The sequence below is a fragment of the Mchenga conophoros genome, linkage group LG1, assembly GCF_057382185.1.
Source record: "Mchenga conophoros isolate Kocher_MC1m ecotype Shallow Benthic linkage group LG1, M_conophoros_male_GT1.1, whole genome shotgun sequence".
NCBI lineage: Eukaryota > Metazoa > Chordata > Actinopteri > Cichliformes > Cichlidae > Mchenga > Mchenga conophoros.
In genome coordinates, this window is record NC_140526.1 from 22,244,630 (window position 1) to 22,263,021 (window position 18,392).

General features: G+C 40.7%; 1 protein-coding gene across 9 annotated transcripts in view; it reads right to left on the bottom strand.

Annotated features, from left to right (window-relative positions):
* Positions 1-18,392, bottom strand: part of sox6 (SRY-box transcription factor 6) — a 132,717-nt gene that overhangs the window by 43,875 nt on the left and 70,450 nt on the right. For all 9 annotated transcript variants that reach the window (XM_085269939.1, XM_085269946.1, XM_085269975.1 and 6 more), the window contains 2 exons: positions 10,739-10,911; positions 9,093-9,161 (listed from right to left, as the gene is read on the bottom strand). In XM_085269939.1, the coding sequence (XP_085126065.1) occupies positions 9,093-9,161; positions 10,739-10,911 (242 nt within the window). The remainder of the gene's footprint in view (positions 1-9,092; positions 9,162-10,738; positions 10,912-18,392) is intronic.

Genomic DNA, 18,392 nt, shown 5'->3' on the forward strand with positions numbered 1-18,392 from the left:
CTGAAGAGAGTTCACATTTCACTGTCACCTCATTTAAATAAAAATTACTTCATCACTTTAGTAGTTGTCAGCCCTCGCTAATCTTCGTTTTCACATTTTCTCTTGGAGAGGTTCTGTAATTTCACCCAAGGAGGATAGACGTAAGCTGTTGGTATAAGAACTGATAGTTCACACTTTGTTTCCACCTTTCTCCCCACTGAGTTCCACACCAAACGCTCGCTAGTAGAATCACCTTTTGTGATTCATTTAAGGGGAACGTGATCGGGAGTAAGCTGGCTACATCCCAACAGCAGCACACGCGGTAAACTGACACTAGACAGCAGGATGTGTTTAACACCCGCCACTGCGTATGAACAGAGCCTGCTGGGTGTACAGTGTACCGCAGCACAGCCAGGAGGAAAATCACTCAGTGGAAGCACTTCTGCTGAATACAATCAGATGTTACTCGATTACTGCTGGTCACTTTCTGCTGCACACTGAATAGTTACATTACGTGGGAGACATGCACATTAATCAAACACAGATCTGATGATGTTTGGATTTGTCTGTAACTAACGATAATCAGACAAATAGATCAATAGATTTGAACAAGACTTTGAGCTCCAGACTTTTGCTTTTGAATGAAGGTCTTCATTTTACCACATTATTCATGCTTGGCCAGATTAACGCTGGAAACCCTGGAGAGCTTCATGTCAGCGACAAAGGGCCTTTGTCCTGTTCAAGAGTCTGTCTTTGACTCCTCACTTCCTTCCTGCTTCTGAAACCATTTACAGCACCCCTTTCTACAAAAATCAGACATAGTATAAAAAAAGCTGCATTATTTTCTGTGAGCTGTTTACGCACAGCACCGGCTATGAAGTGTGCACTGTTCGCTTAAGCTCGAGTGTGACGACACACATCCTTCATTTCTGCATGTGTTACACTAAGTAAAAATCCAGAGTGAGGTCAGGCCATCCAGAGGGAATAAGCAATGGTTCCACTAATTCCTTACAAAGTACAACAAGCCTTCTTGGAAAAGTGCCATTCCAATATGTCTATATTAAGTCGATGGGAGCTGAAAGCAGGGTAGTCCATCCCTCTGACCCACCTAACACATCCCACCCCAAATCCCTCCACTCTAGCCCTCCTCCTCATCATGGCTCCTCTTGACATCCTTGGAATCCTGGATAAAACTGCAGGCTACTGTTTGCTTAAATACAGTGCCTGGCATTTACAGGGTTTCTGCACAGTGCACTCTACTCAGATTCAGTGTAGCTTTAGTATTAAATGTTTTGAAAAGGAAATAAAAGTCCAAGTGTGATGCAAAGTGGTAAAATAGGAAGACAAAAACAGGATAAAGAAAGCACATATTATCATGCCATTACATATGCCATGCATGAATAAAAAAGATGTTATAGAATTTAGATGTCAAGGTCTAACCTCAAGGTATTTTATTCTGGTTTTTAATTAAGTGGTTATGTGTGAAGTGTTTGTGCTATATCTCTCTGTTTTGATACATTATCTGTGTTTAAATTTTTTTAAACATGGCGCATTAATTTAGTGGATTACCTCCTCCAAAAAGAGGTGATTAGAAATCACCTGACAGCACACTGACAGCTGTACACTGTGCCGAAAAGGGAGCAAATTAACTACCTCAGTTGGGGTCTGAAGACCAGTGGATATCAGCTGGCTTCATGGGCACACTGCAGGGGAAGTGGGGAATTTCACCATGAGGCACTAAAATTCTTTAAAATGTATTTAAAATAAAAGGGAAACACCTCTTTTGGAGGTATATAGTTAATGAGAAATAGTTTCTTGTCTGAGTTCGAAACACATCTAATTTGCGTGATAGAATTGTCCGCACCACGACTGGGTTTCCCCCTCTGTCCTGTCCTCCTTTCATAGACTGAGGCTCTGTCTTCCCTGTTACCTCCCAGCTGCTGGGGCCACAGAACACAACAGAGCCCATTCTGTTGTTCAGAAGAAAGGAGGCCTGTCAGAAGGGGCAACGTTATTAGACACACGAGCGCGCTGACACTTTCAAACGTCCTCAAATTATGATGGAGAAGTACAAAGCGTTAAATTTTGTAAAAGATAAAACAAGAGAGCTTATGTACAGTGACGTGTCTAAAACAAACTGTTTGATAAAATGAAAAAAAGAGCTAGTGATATAATTTAAGAAAATAAATTCATAATTTGTTAATCCAATTCTACAAAAACAAACAAAAATAAAAATGTATGTTCAAAAAAAAAATATATATGGACAAAATAGCTCATTCATTGTGTTTGGTTGGGGAATGCTTGGACTCTCCTCCACCCCAAAAACAAAAAGCTCCTTTTTTGAATTAGCCATGGGCTGAATGCTTTGCTTTGCCACCCCTGCCCTAGGAAAACACGCGCCCCTTTCTTCCTGCCGGCTGCCTGTACACAGTAGAGTCTATTAATGCAGCTCCTTCTCCCTGTGAGAGTGCCCACTGCTGAGGATGACGGCCACGCAAAGCCAGCGCAAAGACAAAACAGTTTGCACAACATTAGCAGAGAAAACACAGTCGGTGCGGTGGGCGAGAGGAAACTAAGTCTGCATCACACTGGAGGATGTGTTCTCCCTTAACTGATATTTTTCCTCTCGGGGGCTGGGGTACAATGGTTGTTAAGTGTAGCTGCTTTTCCACGATCCAGGGAAGATTTCTGGTGCTCCGAACAGGTGCTTTATTGTGATATTCGGACCTAACGTAAAAGCGCTCCTTTCATCATCTGTGTGTGTGAGTGTGTGTGTAGATGTTCAGCTATCTGGATTATTTAACACCCTGATTCATTTTAAAGGCAAATTCACATACCTGTATGCCAGACAATCTTCTCTGTTGTGTAAATTATTCTTGTCACTTTTGAGAGAGAGCCGATAGAGTGAGACGTTTGTGTTATAAATGAACCTGTCCCACGGCTGCTTTGGAAACCCCTCAGGTGACTAATTTTAAGTAGACCCTCAGGTGTGAGTTCGCACGTGACAGCCTTTCAGGTAGCACCTCTGATATGGAGCCTCTTAAATTATCGCTGCTTAAGCTGCTGAGGTGTCTAATAAACAAAAGGCCAATTACTCAAATGCATGGCTCCTTTGTGCAATGTACAGTTTCACAAAAGAGCAGTAACTAATCTGTTAATGTTATACTTTTACCTCATTGGCAAAGATGCAGGACAAGTAGTATAAGTTACAACTGAAAGCTACCTAGTACCGATCCTTCCATCCTTCCTTTACTTTAATTCCACATTCTTTATCTTTTTAAATCGATACAGTCGAGTAAGCATGTTTACTATTACTCACACTAAACTGATAAAAAGGAGACTGGGAAAACCCCATACCTTCTAAAGCACTGTAGGCAGCTATGTATAAAATTCTAAAGCAACAGACAAATGCATTACATACCAACTGCACAGCCACTCAGCTTCATTTGCGAACCATCACTGCCACTGCTGCACCTTTTTGTGCATCATTAAGCTTTAACAGGGCCGTGATGGCTTTATTGTTTAAATTGCACGTGACTTTGTTTAACGTCAGCATTTCTTCTGCTCCCTGACAAGGAGTCACATTTCATAACTAATTAAATTGATCCGTCCTACCTCGCCGATAGAGTCCACTAAATGGAATTATTTGTATCCAAGTGTCAATATATTAAATCACAGGGGCTAATGAGTCGGGTCACCGCTTTCTTTTATCTTCAGCCTTGCATGTGCACATCTTCATCAGCTAACAGTCTCCTTAAATGGAGGATGAACATGCTGGACTGAGCCTCCCTGGGTGAGAGCCAAGCTTGTCTGACTAGGCTGTTAATGCCCCCACATAATCCTACTAGCAGTCTAACATAGAGCTCTTCAATACCAGGGAAAGAACAGAGTCTATGCAGACACGAGTGCACACAGCAGCGCAAACTTCCACACTTAAACACACACATTACCATTCCCCTGCTCTATTATTCTCTTATTATCATGCTAACACTTCCAGTCTAGCTGTGCTAATTGGGGGACTTACACATTCTCTTTAACAATGTCTATTTTTGTGCTTCCTTTTTTTCCCAGCCAGTGCATTAATAAGAGTCTCACACTGAGAAAATCATTTGTGCCGGGGAGACAACAAAAGCATCAGAGAATACACAAATTAGCACTATTATCTTCGAGCAATTACCATACGGCCCCGTGTTTATTTAAACTCATCTGATTGATTTTAAATATTTACCATTATACTGTAGTTTTGGGTTTTTGTTCCTCTAAATTGGTAGCGGTACGAAATCAGCATTAAATTATTGCAAAGGATCGGATGCATATTCCATTTCATTATGATAAAAAGGTAGACCAAACAGAAGTACTAAAAGACTATTTATTACAGAGACCAGTATGATTTGATCAAATCTGGTGCGAGATCTGGTGAGATAACTGTTTGCGCAGCACTAAACAAAGATTTAATTCTTCATCCGTGCGGGTTTTGTCAAGACTGGAATACTGAATGCAGGCCAATTATGTGTGGGAAACTACCAAATGCTGCCAAAGACCCTGCACTGGCTTGATGATTTGTGTTGTAACAGGACCGTGACCCTGACCCCAACCATCAAAAGCTGCGTCTGAATCACAGTGGAAGGGGATCACAACAAGAATGCAGAAATCTACGAGTAAGCTAAACCAGAAGAAAAGGCTGGATTTGATTGAAAACGTTTGAAATTGAAAGAATGACTTGATGACAGCCGCGGGTCAGGCTTGATGTCAGTCATCTGCCAAACCGCAACCGCACCGGACACTTAAGGAAAAGTTTATTTGTTAAGCTATTATGGATATTTCCAGAAGATGTGAAATAAAGCCCCCGAAACAAACAAAAACTGCTTTTTTATTTTAAATATAAAGCTTGATGTTTGTTTAAAGTTAGATTATCAGAGTTGATATCTGTAGGTGCAAACTAAAAGAAAGAGAAAATTATGTGAGTGCAGACTCCTCAGCTACTGTGTACAGATGGACAGGTACAGACATCCTCCTGTGACTTTTCTGATTTCTATGAGAAATATGGGAGTTCTGTGTCGTCTGAATAAAACACATCACTGTAAAGTTTTTTTTTCACTTGTAACACTATGTCAACTGACATTAAACACCTCTGTTTTTGTGGTAAGACTGAAGAATTAGAAAGCATTAGAAAGAAAAGGGGTCAAAAAACTGAAGCTGCACTCTTTCAAACCCTTTTTAAACCTATTTTGAAGTCTTTTCCTGTAAAATAACGACAACAATACTTTTACAGTGTGTGATACACTGACAAAAAGATTGGGAAAGATATGTTAGTAATAACCCTGCCATTGGCTAAAATATGAACTCTATGAAGAATTAATGCAGAACCTTTTTCTATCAAACTGCATGTTTTCCTGCAAGTCTGTTATGCACCGTCTCATCTTCAAAAATCTATCTCTATATTGTCCACCTTGTAAAATTCTTGGCGGATTAATGCTGGTGTTATTGAATTTCTTCTTTAATCTTGAAACCTTTAGTAGTGTCCCCCACTGTTTCTTGACACCATTAAAGACACATGTGAGGAAGCCACTAAGACTTTGAAGTGTGCAGTGGACACTAATACACTGGCCTTTTCTCTTTTAATCTCTGGTTTTCATTTTCAGCAAGCCGTGTTTGTGGACATGAGGTTAAATGGACCAAAAATGTGCGCTTACTTTCAGCGAGGTCAGAGTTTATAGCTAGGTCGTATGTCGGGAGAGAAGAATAGGTCAAAGGGAGATAAACTGAATAACTTGGCTGACGAACAGATCATTCATGGAGTGAGATATAAATGTGGGCAAAAAAGAACTTTTGCCAGCCAACATTGAAACTGTTAGCTTGCCGATCTTGGGTCTCACAGTGTCCTCAGAGTTAGCACATCAATGCCACAGCCAATGACAAATGACAGTGTCATGATATTGTGATGTTTTTCATGGATTAAAAAAAGGAAATTAAATTAAATGTTATGAATTAAAAGTGTCCCTCTGTTTCATGTGGGGAGCTCGGCTTTCTCCAGCCTGTTTGTGAAGATAAAGTTCACCCTGACCTTTCTGCCAGTATTTATTCCATTGATGTGTGTATCAGTGCGTGGGTCCCTGTGTGCCTGTGTACTGTACACTATCACCTTTGTGGATGTATATGTGTATTTACTTGCATACAGAGTCATACCAGGGATTGTATCTTAACAGACCCATCCTTGAGGAAAACATGAACTGGGCTTATTACCCAGTGAGGTGCATGGAGTTATTCTTATGGTCTGGCTATGGATGGCACAACACCTGAGTGCCTTAAAGCTCCATGTCTCATACTTTTTAAAATTTTAAATCCTGAATGATGCCTTGTCTTTACCTCTCATGCATTCCCACAAACAAAGTGAAACAGAGTTAAATGGCTCATATATATATATATAAATATATATATATATATATGTTTAAGTGTCACATGAGTCTTGCAATGGTGAGGTTTCAGATTTTCAACTTAAATCAACTCAAGAGTTAATCTAACCCTAGGGTTGAATTAGTGCCAAGACGATTTCAACGAGGAGGATGAACTGAAAAATACAAAGAAGCTGAGGGAAAAACACACAAAGCCTTGAGCTTTAACTTTTGATAAGCCTCTAACGCTTCAATCAAAACATCTGCTATCTTAAAACAAGTGACATTTTAATCCCGAGGGACAAAGACTAAATCTCTTTTCGTCTCTTGTTGGAATGATGAGAAAGGATAAAATGAGAGTTGGCTATTCAAAAGAAGAACTCGATTGAACTACTTGCTGCCTTGGACCAAACCTCGCTTACTAAACCTAATAACTACCTACTTCTGATTCAACTTAAATTTATATGCAAAAAAAAAGTCCTTGACAGCACACGCATAACAGAAACAGCCTCCAGTTGCGGTCCCCTCGGTTTTATTGTGTGGACCCTTTATGGTGTCAAATGTCACATCATCAGTAGAAGACCTGAGCAAGAAGCTTTCTCTTCATTTTCCTTCGAGCCAAAACAGAAGGACTTTGATGGCAGGAGGGTCTCCAATAAAGTTTAATGCTCTCCATGCTAACAGCAGAGTAACTCAATCCCTCAGCGCTGCTTACCACTTTGCTAAAGGCCTGCGCAGTACAGGATGGAAGCTTGTTTACAGAAATAATTAAGTCAAAGCTGTTGTATATTAAAATGACCAGGGCATTTTTAAGAGGCAGCACTAATGAAAACAGAGTGGCAGAAACCGTTGCGCTAACTTGCCCCTGACTCTCTTTTATCTACTCTTGCTGATACTCCAACTTGAGAGGAGTGGCCATAGGTTAAGGACAGAGAACATATTCTTCTCTAAATAACTTGCTGTCTGATAAACAATGTTGCACACAGTGAAACTTATTAAAGTCTTGGGAGCGACTTGTTTTTGAGTTGTGCGTGCCCAGTGCAGCCAGGAGAGGCTGATGGGCAAGTAGAACAGATGGTCTGACCATGAGATTCTTTTATTTAATTGTGGATGTGGCTTTTTTTTTAATCAGGAGAGATCTCATTTTGTCAGGGGAAAACTGGCTAACTGGGCTCTACAAGAAAGGGCTTTACTTGTATCTCCGTTCAAGTGTTTGAAATGGATATTTAGAAGCACTTTCCCATAAACACTTGAAACCTCACCCTCTCTGAAAAGTATCCATCAAGGGGAATTTTCAGGTAACATTTGCCTATAACTCTGTGATGAAAGCAAGGGCCTCGAAAAGGGAGATCCTTTAGGGCTGTGCCCTTATGCTCAACGTGCATAAGTAAAGAGCTCTCTATCATATGAGTATTACTAGCCCCTCGGCAGTGTATAAGGTACTTCATTTTCGAGGGTTTTCTACACAGAGTGTCATGCTATGTGCTTGTCTGTAGTGGAATGTCGTATGGAATTGTTTTTCCAATAGACTGTCCACTGTTGAAGCGAAAGGTCCAGGCTAGTGGCTACTCCACAGTAAGCTGAGAGTGCAGTCTTCCTCTTGTAAAGAGCCATTGAAAGAGGCATTTTGATGCCCTGGCCATAAATCTGCTTGTTGTACTAACTGCTCTTTGAGAACAGATGTTTTCTTTGCTCTTTGGATCATAAGAATAAGCTGTATTATATGTGGTATGTCCCAGTATATGGGGAGAAGATACTCTTTATCAAAAAAATATCTGAATGTTGATTCTGCAGGAGTTTGCTGCAGGTGAATATTTAAAGTTTTGATGCGGAGAGTTTTGAGAACAAGCAGAGAAGGAGGAGGCAAATGGAGAAGGATGTGCCTGACACCAAACACACCCGGCAGGATAATGTTAGCCTCACAAAGGCAGCCAGGCTCGCAGCCTTGACCACTGCCAGCAAGCAACCCTGGATTACCCTGTACATATCCCTGACCATATTCAGCTACATGCTGCGTGGGTGGTCTTCCTCTGCACCTTTGTGCTTTGTACTATACTGCACAGAGCACACACAAACATACACACGCGGTGAGCAAGATAACATCTGGCATGATGCACATCTGAAAAAGTAGAACAAAACATAAAAGTCCACGAGGCGGCATAAGGAAGTACGTGTCGCAGGCACAGGTCATGGTGACAATGTAGGTTTCAGCAGGTCGCGTGCTGTGTGAAAGCGTGCCATATTGCCCTTCTGGGATCTACTCATTTCGGAGGCATTTACCAGCCTCTTTCATGTCCCCCACCTCCACGCACTTCTCCATCAACACAACTCATTAGCCGTTGTTACTTTTCCCCCCATTTTTTTTGTTCATTAAGATGTGCTAATTATTCGCCTACATATTTTAAAGTCCTCCCGATTACCAACGGCCAATTAACATTTGATGAAAGTGACGAATGTCAGCATGACACACACACAAAAAAATCAGAGATAAAGGAATAAGAAGTAAAGAAGGAGTGGCAAACTTAAGTTAGCCATGATATTTACTTTAATGCCTAATTTTATTGATCTGTGCAAATAAATCCAGACATCTGGATCATGGTGACAACCCTGGTGCTCTAATTATACTGAAGAGGCAGAAGTGGAGTAGTAATCATTGTAGAAAAAAAGTAGGAGGTGTAAGCTGCTGAGTGGTAGAGGGCCAACAGAAATGCTTTGACTGACCTGGATCTGCTGCTGGAGGAGGTTGATTTTGTGCTGTTGCTGCAGAAGCTGCTGCTGTTGTCTTGCAATCTGGTTGGTAAATGAAGTGGGGAAAAAATGTAGATTGATTAGTAAATGAACCTAACACTAAATATGTGCCGAGACGGACGATACAGGGCTGGACTGGAGGTGGAACTTAAAAAAGCAATTTTTATTGTGAATAAAAGTGTATTCTTTTATCTAAACCGCTGCAGTCAGTCAATAACAAACCATTAAATGTTCTAAATGAATATAAAATGAACTGCAGAGCTGAAATTTGCGGAGAAAGAGAATAAATGATTTACAGGACACAGACGAATGTGGTTATGATGGAGGTGGCAAGCCCAGGAAGGGTGACAGGGGTCCCCGCTGCCCCTGAGTGACGAGCAGCCACACCGCAGTGTTTCTCATCCCTAGCGCTCCCTCCTTTTACATGCTCACTTCATTGAGCATGACAACCTAGTTTTAAGTGTCATTTAATTTTCATTTTTAAATATAATTACAAAGTGTTCACTGTAAGATATCGGCCGTCTGCAAATGTGTCAAGATTAATTTGTGCTGGCTTCCTCACGAGTGTCAACAGTTAATTACTGCGTTGTATCTTGATGGCTTGATGACATCCCAGATCTCAGCGGGCTCTCTTACTCTCCCTCTCTCAACCATCTCTCGCTGTCTCTCTTCCATTTTTATTAATGGTAAATATTAATATCAGCCCGCATTAACATAAGATCAAATAATAAAACATATATCACTGGTCGTTTGTTCTGCAGTGTCTCCAAAGCCTTCAGAGCTGAGCGTAGTTTGCAAATGAACACTATTGATTGAAAAATAAATCAATACTGTTAATGTATTATTAGTGTACTATGACCAAATGCATCACTCCAAGGTGGACGGTCTATCTCTTCATTTACCAAAGGAAGGTCTGAGAGTGTGCTGAGAAAACTCTGAGTGAACTCCTTGCTGATAATTGACTCATAGCCATTAGGGTGGCGGGTGATAATAAAAGTGTCGCCCGTGTGGATAGTTTGTGTCCTTATTTCTTCCCAGACATTAACACACTTCATGGCCTGTGCTAATTTGCTGATTTGTACAATATGGCTCATTGGCCTGATTTGTGCTGCAAATCTAATGCCAGGCTTGTTCTAATAGGAGTCGATTTATAAGATATAGAGGACTTCCATATTTAATATAACGTTTAATTCACACATTCCCTCGCATTTGTTAGTACAAGTCATAATAACATTTTTCCTACCACACAGCATAACTGTGGGCGGGAGAGCATGACTGAAATATCTCAGGCAATATAGACTATAACGTCTTTCAAATCTAATATTATTCCAAATTCCAACCAAGTAGCAAGGTTTTATTGGCGCATTTCAGGCATGAAATGTAATATGAAATAGAGAGCTAAGCACAAAGACTTGTGTTTAAAGAGGTTTATTATTAGGTGAAAGAGGAAATTAAATAAAAAAGGTAAAAGGAGGGAGGGGAATGTTCTGTGTGTTTCAAATAGTAAGAAAAGAGCCTAGTTTAGGAAAAGGTAAAATAAATAAATAAATAAATATATAGCGTGGGCTATTAGCTAGGTGTTTTGGTGCGTGTGAGAAAAGAAAACAGCAAGCGGTTACCTGCTCCTGCTGCTGACGAGCTAACTCCATTTGCTGCCTCTGTTTCTCCATCTGTGAGGCAGCCAGCTTCTTCTGTTCATCGTGAGCAGCCAGGAGCTGCTCTCGCAAGCTGATCAGCTGAGTGATCATCGTGGAGAGCTGGTGTTCCTTTTCAGCCAGGCTCTCAGGAGTACCTATTGAGAAGAAGGAGAGTGAGAAAGAGAGAGCAATGTCTGTGAGCAGGAAAGGATAAATGCAAGGTGGTGAAAACAAAAACAAAAACATGACCACAAGTTGGTGCATACCTGGAAAAAAAAGTACTCAAAAGTTTTTATTGTGACCATGACTAAATAACCAGGGTGTAGGCTTTTGGAGGAAACACAGCAGAAGCCATCGGTCATTATATAATGCTAAATATAGAACAGTGACCGATCATCATGTGCTATTGTGCTGTACACAATATTTAGTACAAAGAAAACCACACAGGCAGCAACCAACTGCAGTGAATTCACTAGAAAGTGTTAAGGTCACACACAGCCTGGAGTTGTCTGTTTTTCTGTAGCTGGTGTTCACGGCTTTCACAGCAAGAAAGTGAAGGAATTGTTCCGAGCACACAGACAAAGAGCTGCAGGGAGCTGTCAAACTGAAATCGCAGCTTATTTCAGACGTCCACGGGTGATTATAAAGAAAGTGTTAAGAGTCACTCTTTGCACTGGCCTATAAACAGAACTTTTATACACACCAAATATTAGGGGAGGAAACGCCTGCAGATTTTGGCTGAATTTAATGTGGAAACCTGCAGAAAAAAAGACTCAAAGCGGTACGTACACAAACAAAATGCATGCTCAACATACACTATAACCACATGCACTTTGTATCATCATCACATTCCCTCTCTTTAATGCATATTTGACAAACCAAAGCAATGACAGAGCAGCGGACTTGCGTTTCTCTCTCTGCAGTTACATGTCTACACTGTGTGTGATAGGGGCTCCGCTGCACTGCTCTCTCTCCGCCTAATCAATGCTAAGTGATCCTACCATTGACTTACACAGCCAACATAATTGCCAGTGAGAGGCTAGACAGTAACTCACTCTCCTCCCACTGCACTCCTGTGTGACAGCTGGTATGGTGGTACGTACAAAAAACTGACAGGAAAACTGACAGAAAGAGAAAGAGACAGTTAGAGGGAGAAAGAGAGAGAAAGGGGGCAAAAAACACAAGAGGTCCAGATAACAGTGCGGTGAAGTCTGGCCTGAAGCCAGCAGGAGCTGAATTCTTTCCTGGGTGTCTTCCTCTCGTCTCTGACCACATCTGTCTTGAGTTTCTCCTGAGAGCTCCCAGGGGCCCTCTCCACTCAAACTATTTTAATTTGACTAAACACCTGATTTATTTTATCTCTCCGATGAGGAAAGCTGTTTGTCTTAATAGGGCCTGTCAACCTCCAGAACCCATTCAGGGCAATTTACTGGCAGGCTTGTCTGAACCTCAGTTCGCCTCGCTCTGCCTCTGCTGCCTGCTGCAATGGAAGAGAGCTGCAATTCTCCATTTATCCTCCTAACGAAAAAAAAGCACCTAAAAGCAGCTATTCATTGGGCCTGTGTGCAGTTTCCAAGGCCTCAATTGACTTCTTATTCACCCAACTACACTTGTTGTGAATGGCTTATCTATAAAATTGATACAATCAGCACCAATTTTATTAACCTTTGGCTGTCTCCATGAAGGAGCTGCTCAGCAGCAAAATACATCGGTCATTGTCACAATAAATCACTATCAATACTGTCGCGGGAAGGAGGGAGAGCCGTAAAGAAAGGGAGACGGGGGGTAACAAGACAGAAAAGAAGAACAGAAAAATCATCATCTAGATGATCATTTTGATTTGGGGCCATCGAGTCACAGATGAGTGTCAGCTGGAAAAAAAAGTTAAACATCTGGGCTCAATGACGCCCTGACAGCCTGCCTAAGTACACATGTCACACTAGTTTAGGAGTTTAAAAATTGTGAAAATTACAAAGATTCTGCAGAATGTTTATGTTTTGTCTTGTGAGTGTGAATATGCAGCAGAACTTGTGCTAAGTGTCCAATGAAGGACCTGATGGGCCAGTCTGAGTGTGGGGTGTTCACTCCTGCCCAGACACCACAAGAATACTAACAGAAGGCTCATTGTTTTGATGTTGAGCTGAACTGTGGGAAGCCCAGACCTTCCCTTGCACCACGATTTAGGCCATCTCTCTCTTCTGATTTCAGTCATAATTGTTGATCTCAGTCCTAAAAATCTACAACAGCTGAAGACATTTTAAGATTAGCTGTCAGTACTGCAGACAAACACAGCTTTGGTGCTTAAATATCTACTAAAGATAAGCGCAGTGGAAGAAAACCAAACATAAAATGAGACACATGTGTTTTTTGTTGGCTGGTTAGTGTTAAAATCCCTTTCTTCCTGCTTTGAATTATGGATCAGCTTTAAAATGCAGATAAAACTTTTATTGGGTGGTACAGAAGAGGAGAGTCGTGGTCTGTGTCTGACCAGGCTGCTGACAAAAGAGGCCGTTTCCTGCATATTGCATGGCTTTTAACAGCGGTAGGGCTGGGGTCTGCCTGTTAACATGTCTCCTCACATTGCGCTTCCGATGGCAGACAGACAGCCCAGAGATGCCTTGGCGCTACATAAACGCCAGCAGTCGGCCTGGACCTAACGTGTTGTGACATCCTCCTGGTGAACAAGTGAGCCTCAGTAGGACAATACCAGCCCAAAGCAGGAAGAGGATCCCAGGAGTAAGCGGTCAAGCTGTGCTGGCACTTTTCTTGTTTTGTTATTTTAGGACACTTCTGCCAAGTTCAGAATTTTTAGACTGACACATAGAAGACGGCGTTGTCCAGTTTCAGCCCATTCACATGCACCTTTTGAGATTCCTGCCTTCTTTAAACGTCACAAAGTAGGGCAGAAAACATCAACGGGTGACTAAATAAATCATAAGAGAAAAACAAGCAGAGCCATGGTTGCTTGGGGAAGGACGGGGGTATTTGAGCCTTGGGGTCTTTGGATAAAAGGCACTTTGTAGGGGTGTGATTTGTTTTGTCCAATACCCACATCTCTCTCTCACTCTCTCTCTTGGCTCCCTCCTCTCTGCTCTAATCAAGCAGTCTCTAATTTGGGTTCCAAGTCCAGTACCGGGGAAAAAGAAGGAGGCTTGTTACTTTGAAGAGTCCCGAGTGAATAACACAGATAAAAGATTCAGGCACAAAAAAAAGAAAGAAGAAAACGAGGAGGGTGAGGGTAAAAAGGGGGAAAATCACAAGGCACCCTATTCTCTTCTCTTCCTTTGGTTAAGACAGCTGAGCCATTATGACCAGATCTGAATTGAGTTTTTTAGCACCAGAAGACTGGAATTTCTTTGTCTCTCTATCAGACAGCTATTGTGGATGCTTCCATATGCTGCAAACCCATCCTAAGTAAATTGGGCCTTGTCTAAATGGTACGATTGTACCAAGCTGTATCCGCACACAGACCGCACATAGCTTGAATGCCTTGCATGCTGAGACGCTCTCTCACTCTGCGCTCTCCTAAAGCGCGTGTGAATGTAGACGCGAGCGTGCACCGATGTGTGTTGCACGTGCCTCCAATCAATAAAAGGTACATGTCTCTGAGTAAATGCACGTGTGTGACCTCTGTGGTCATCTGACCCTTTGTCCATTCTTTCTGCGGAAAACACAAAGAGCTAACTCAGTAGCAGCAGACGACATCTATTGGTGCGCGCTTTAGTATTTTTAAGGGAAAAAAAAGGATGTCCACAGTCCTTTTACCAATACCTAACAATGTTTTTTTCCAATCAAATTTTCTTTTGTGTTATTTAATACAACTGAAACATTTTATCCTTTGTTAAAAAAAAAATGTGTTAGGTTGAAAACTGGCAGAAAAGCCAGAGTAACGGGAACTAGTTTTATAGTATCCCTTTGCTTTTAAATAGTATGTGCACTTGTCCAGCAGTGCTACAAGGCTGTGTGTGTTTAATATGGTGTTAATGTGTCTCCGTGTCCTACAACCAAGACAATATGAGCAACAGCTGTTTTACCTGGCTTGCTGCCTCTGCTATGATATAAAAGCCGTTAATCTTGCCAATAAAACCGCATTAACAAGCATAAGCAATGACTTACAAGTACGTCATCCACTGGCAGCAAATGCCCCTCAGCCACTAAGCTTACCTATATGATAAGGATGAATATATCGGCTTCTTTACAATGAAAAACTCAAATGTTCTCTAAAATTTGCAGTAGTCTGAATATAATAAGTGTATTATAGTATTTTGCACGTGCCACCTATGTTTTTGCATATAGTATATTTGAATGTTGATGCGACTGCATCAGAATCATTTAAGTGTCTCAGCACCATCTTTTAAACATAAATATTCTGATTGGCATATGAAGAGCTTATTAATAAAAGTACTCTTCATCTACTGAGGTTCTGCTGTTCATGGTGAACAGTGATAGAGGCTAACATTTTGATGATAGAGGAAGCTTCACTCTTCAGTATAATTATGCTAATGTAAAAGCTCCAGCACTTAACTGTCTATCCATGACACTGGACAAGGTACTTCATCAAAGCCAAGATAGAGGCTCAACCTGAGCATATTAATCCGCGGGAAATGCCGGTGACCCTTAAATTCTCCCTGGAGAAAAAAAAAAAATTTCAACGCAGCAACTTTATTTGTGTTCTTTCAGTAACTGAATGCAACGTTCTTTGAATCTATAAGACTGTGCAGCAAACCACAGATCCTGGCAACAAGATGTTGTGTAAGGCAGCATGTAGCAAAGATCATTACATAAAAACAAAGATTGTCTCTGAGCCTTCATTTCATCTCTTATGGCCTTTATAATGATAGGTCTGACCCCCGTGACCTTAAAATATAAAAAGAATGCACAATTTTCAAGGTCTTTCTAATACATAGCACTTAAAGCATATGAAACAGTGATCAAGGCAATGACTTACTGTCAACAAATCCTTGGAAGGGAATTAGGAGTTAGATGTTATCTCATTCTTTTCACAGAGCGTTTATTCATCCGTCTTACCTATACAACTGATAATTAAAGCAGAATCTACTTGTTTCCTTGAACTGCGCAAAATGAGATCTTTCGAAAGACTTTCCGTCTGCTGTCTTTGATGGATAAGTGTATCAACAATACCAGTGTTTTGTCTGGGTTTTTTATCAGATCACAAGTGATAGACTGAAACAGCAGGGATAACAGGAAGCAAAGACAGATGAGCCCAGAACACATATTCACAAAGCATATAACAGGTCAGAGCACCTGCTGCGTTCTTAGGCTTTTAATACAAATCTAGCCAGCAGATCTAACCAGGGATCATAAATGTTTATTTTAGAATTTACCAATGCCATTGCACTGCCATTCGTGCCATTGCAGCATGGGCGAGCCAACAGGTCTGAACTACAGATCTATTTAGAATGCATAGATGATATTAATATATATCGACAATTAATGCCTTCAGAGAGCATGGAAAGTGGATTTTTCCAATATATTTTACTGAAAGTGAAAATGTAAAACTGGAACTGCTAAGTTTTATTGTACGCACATGTATAACCATTACTGCCATTAAACACTCTTCACATTGCTAAAGCTTAAAAAAAAAACCATAACTACAATTTATAATCAATAATCTAATGTATAATTAGTATAATTAATTCAGCATTCATTAACACTTAAACACTGCCTATTGGAACTTAGCATATGCATTCAAAACAGAGGTAGAAAGCCCTGTTTGGGGGGGGGGGGGGGGGGGGGGGGGAGTTGCACGTTTCACTGATCTTTTGATTTCTGTCTTTCTCAGTTTGTGTAGAACAAATGCATTCTACTTTATTTATTTTGAGATTATTTTGTTACCTTTCAGGTGCAGCAGGTCTCTATGTAAAGAAAAAAAAACACCCTCTGACCTTTGTGTGCGCTCTGTTCCTTATGTGCACCACATATGATCGCTCCTGTGCCATTTTACTTTCTCACCCTTTCAGTCAAATTCGATCCAGAACAGCCCAAATGTGCACAAATTTGTAGCCTCCGTGCAATTTAAAACGTTTAAACTTTTCATCAAAAGTCATCACATTTCAGGCTAGAATGACATTTTAGTGTTTTACTGCTAATTTTACACATTTGTTACATTACATTTTCGAAAGCAGAACAGTGTACTGGTGATAGACTAGATCAAAATGCATAAAATTGAACATAAAAGGCCATAGTGCTTGCTTGGTGCACATGCAAAGAAGGATAAAAGGAAGATTTGAGATAGTCCCCAACTCCAGCCTGATTTTATACTTAAATGCCAAATCACAAGTACAAAATAACACCTGTGTAATTACCGATGTTCTTTCCATAATAAAAAAAAAGAAAAAAAAAAGAATCAAAAATAATCCTGGAAAGTGACTTGATGCACTCGATAGCATTACCCATAAATGAAATTAAGCTAAAAATAACACTTTCTTATGGAGCCTATAAAAATGTGACTTTTTTTACTTTAAACACAATTTCAAAAACCTGTCTTAGCCATTTTTATGCCTTCCTAAAATTTGGTTGTTATACGCATCTTTTTAAATCTGAAGGGTGTATTCGCATTCTCTTACATCCTCATATAACTTAGCCGTTCGGCTTTACATGCTTGTGAAAATCCAATTTGCTTTGCCCAGGAAAAACTAATGAATATTTTAGGGGAGGCTCCTTTAAAAATGACATAGATATGTTTTTGTCAGCTCTCTCAATGGTTTACATTCTCTCTGACTGAAAGGAAGATTAATAAAACGATATACTGTTAAATGACTCAACTTGAACAAACCACTGGAAAATATGTAATTGAAAACACAGAGATTTTTGTACCTGTATATACAAACATACACTACACACACACGAGCACAGCGCTTCCTTTTTTACCTTCCATTGCCACAAGCTAAATTCCTCAATTCATTAGAGGAGAAAAACACACAGTCCAACACTCACATGCATTCATCTGGCAAATGTGGCCTCAGGAATAATGATTTACTGTGGCTCATATTTCACCTGAGTGCACAGGGCAAACAGTTGACTGAAGTGTTGTGGAGAAAATGCTAACTGAGGCATTTTTGACTGGAGCAACTGGACAGATAACGTTTTGTGCTATTTGTGTGAACGGTTTGTATGTTGGGTGTAATAGACATATTATATAAAATACACAAACCTTTTGAAATACCCTCAAAATTAATGTCTTCCTTCTCCTTTCTAATGCTACATAAGCTCACTTTTGATGGGGAATGTTGCACAAATATGCAGTTGTGTCCAGTAGTATCAAAACCGCACTTTATAGAGGTCATTAAGACATTTTTTTTAAAGTGCACAAACATGTTTTGCAACAAACCCACAGTACTAAACAATCTGGGCTCTGTGCTCTCACTGTGGACCCCTTTCTGCTTGTGCAGGAGTATAGCCAGCACAGGTAGGGCCAGCATCAAATCAGTCTCAGCTGCCTCCTGCCCTGCCCTCTGTTCTCCTCCTAAAGAGCTTCCACTTATCTGCCTGCCACAGGACTGTATGTTTGCACCCGACCACTGTCACGTAGACACCATTCTCAAATTGATTGTGACAGTGCAAGAGCCCTGATTTTTCTGCTTCAGAATTCAAGCTGCCATTTCAACGCTAGTGT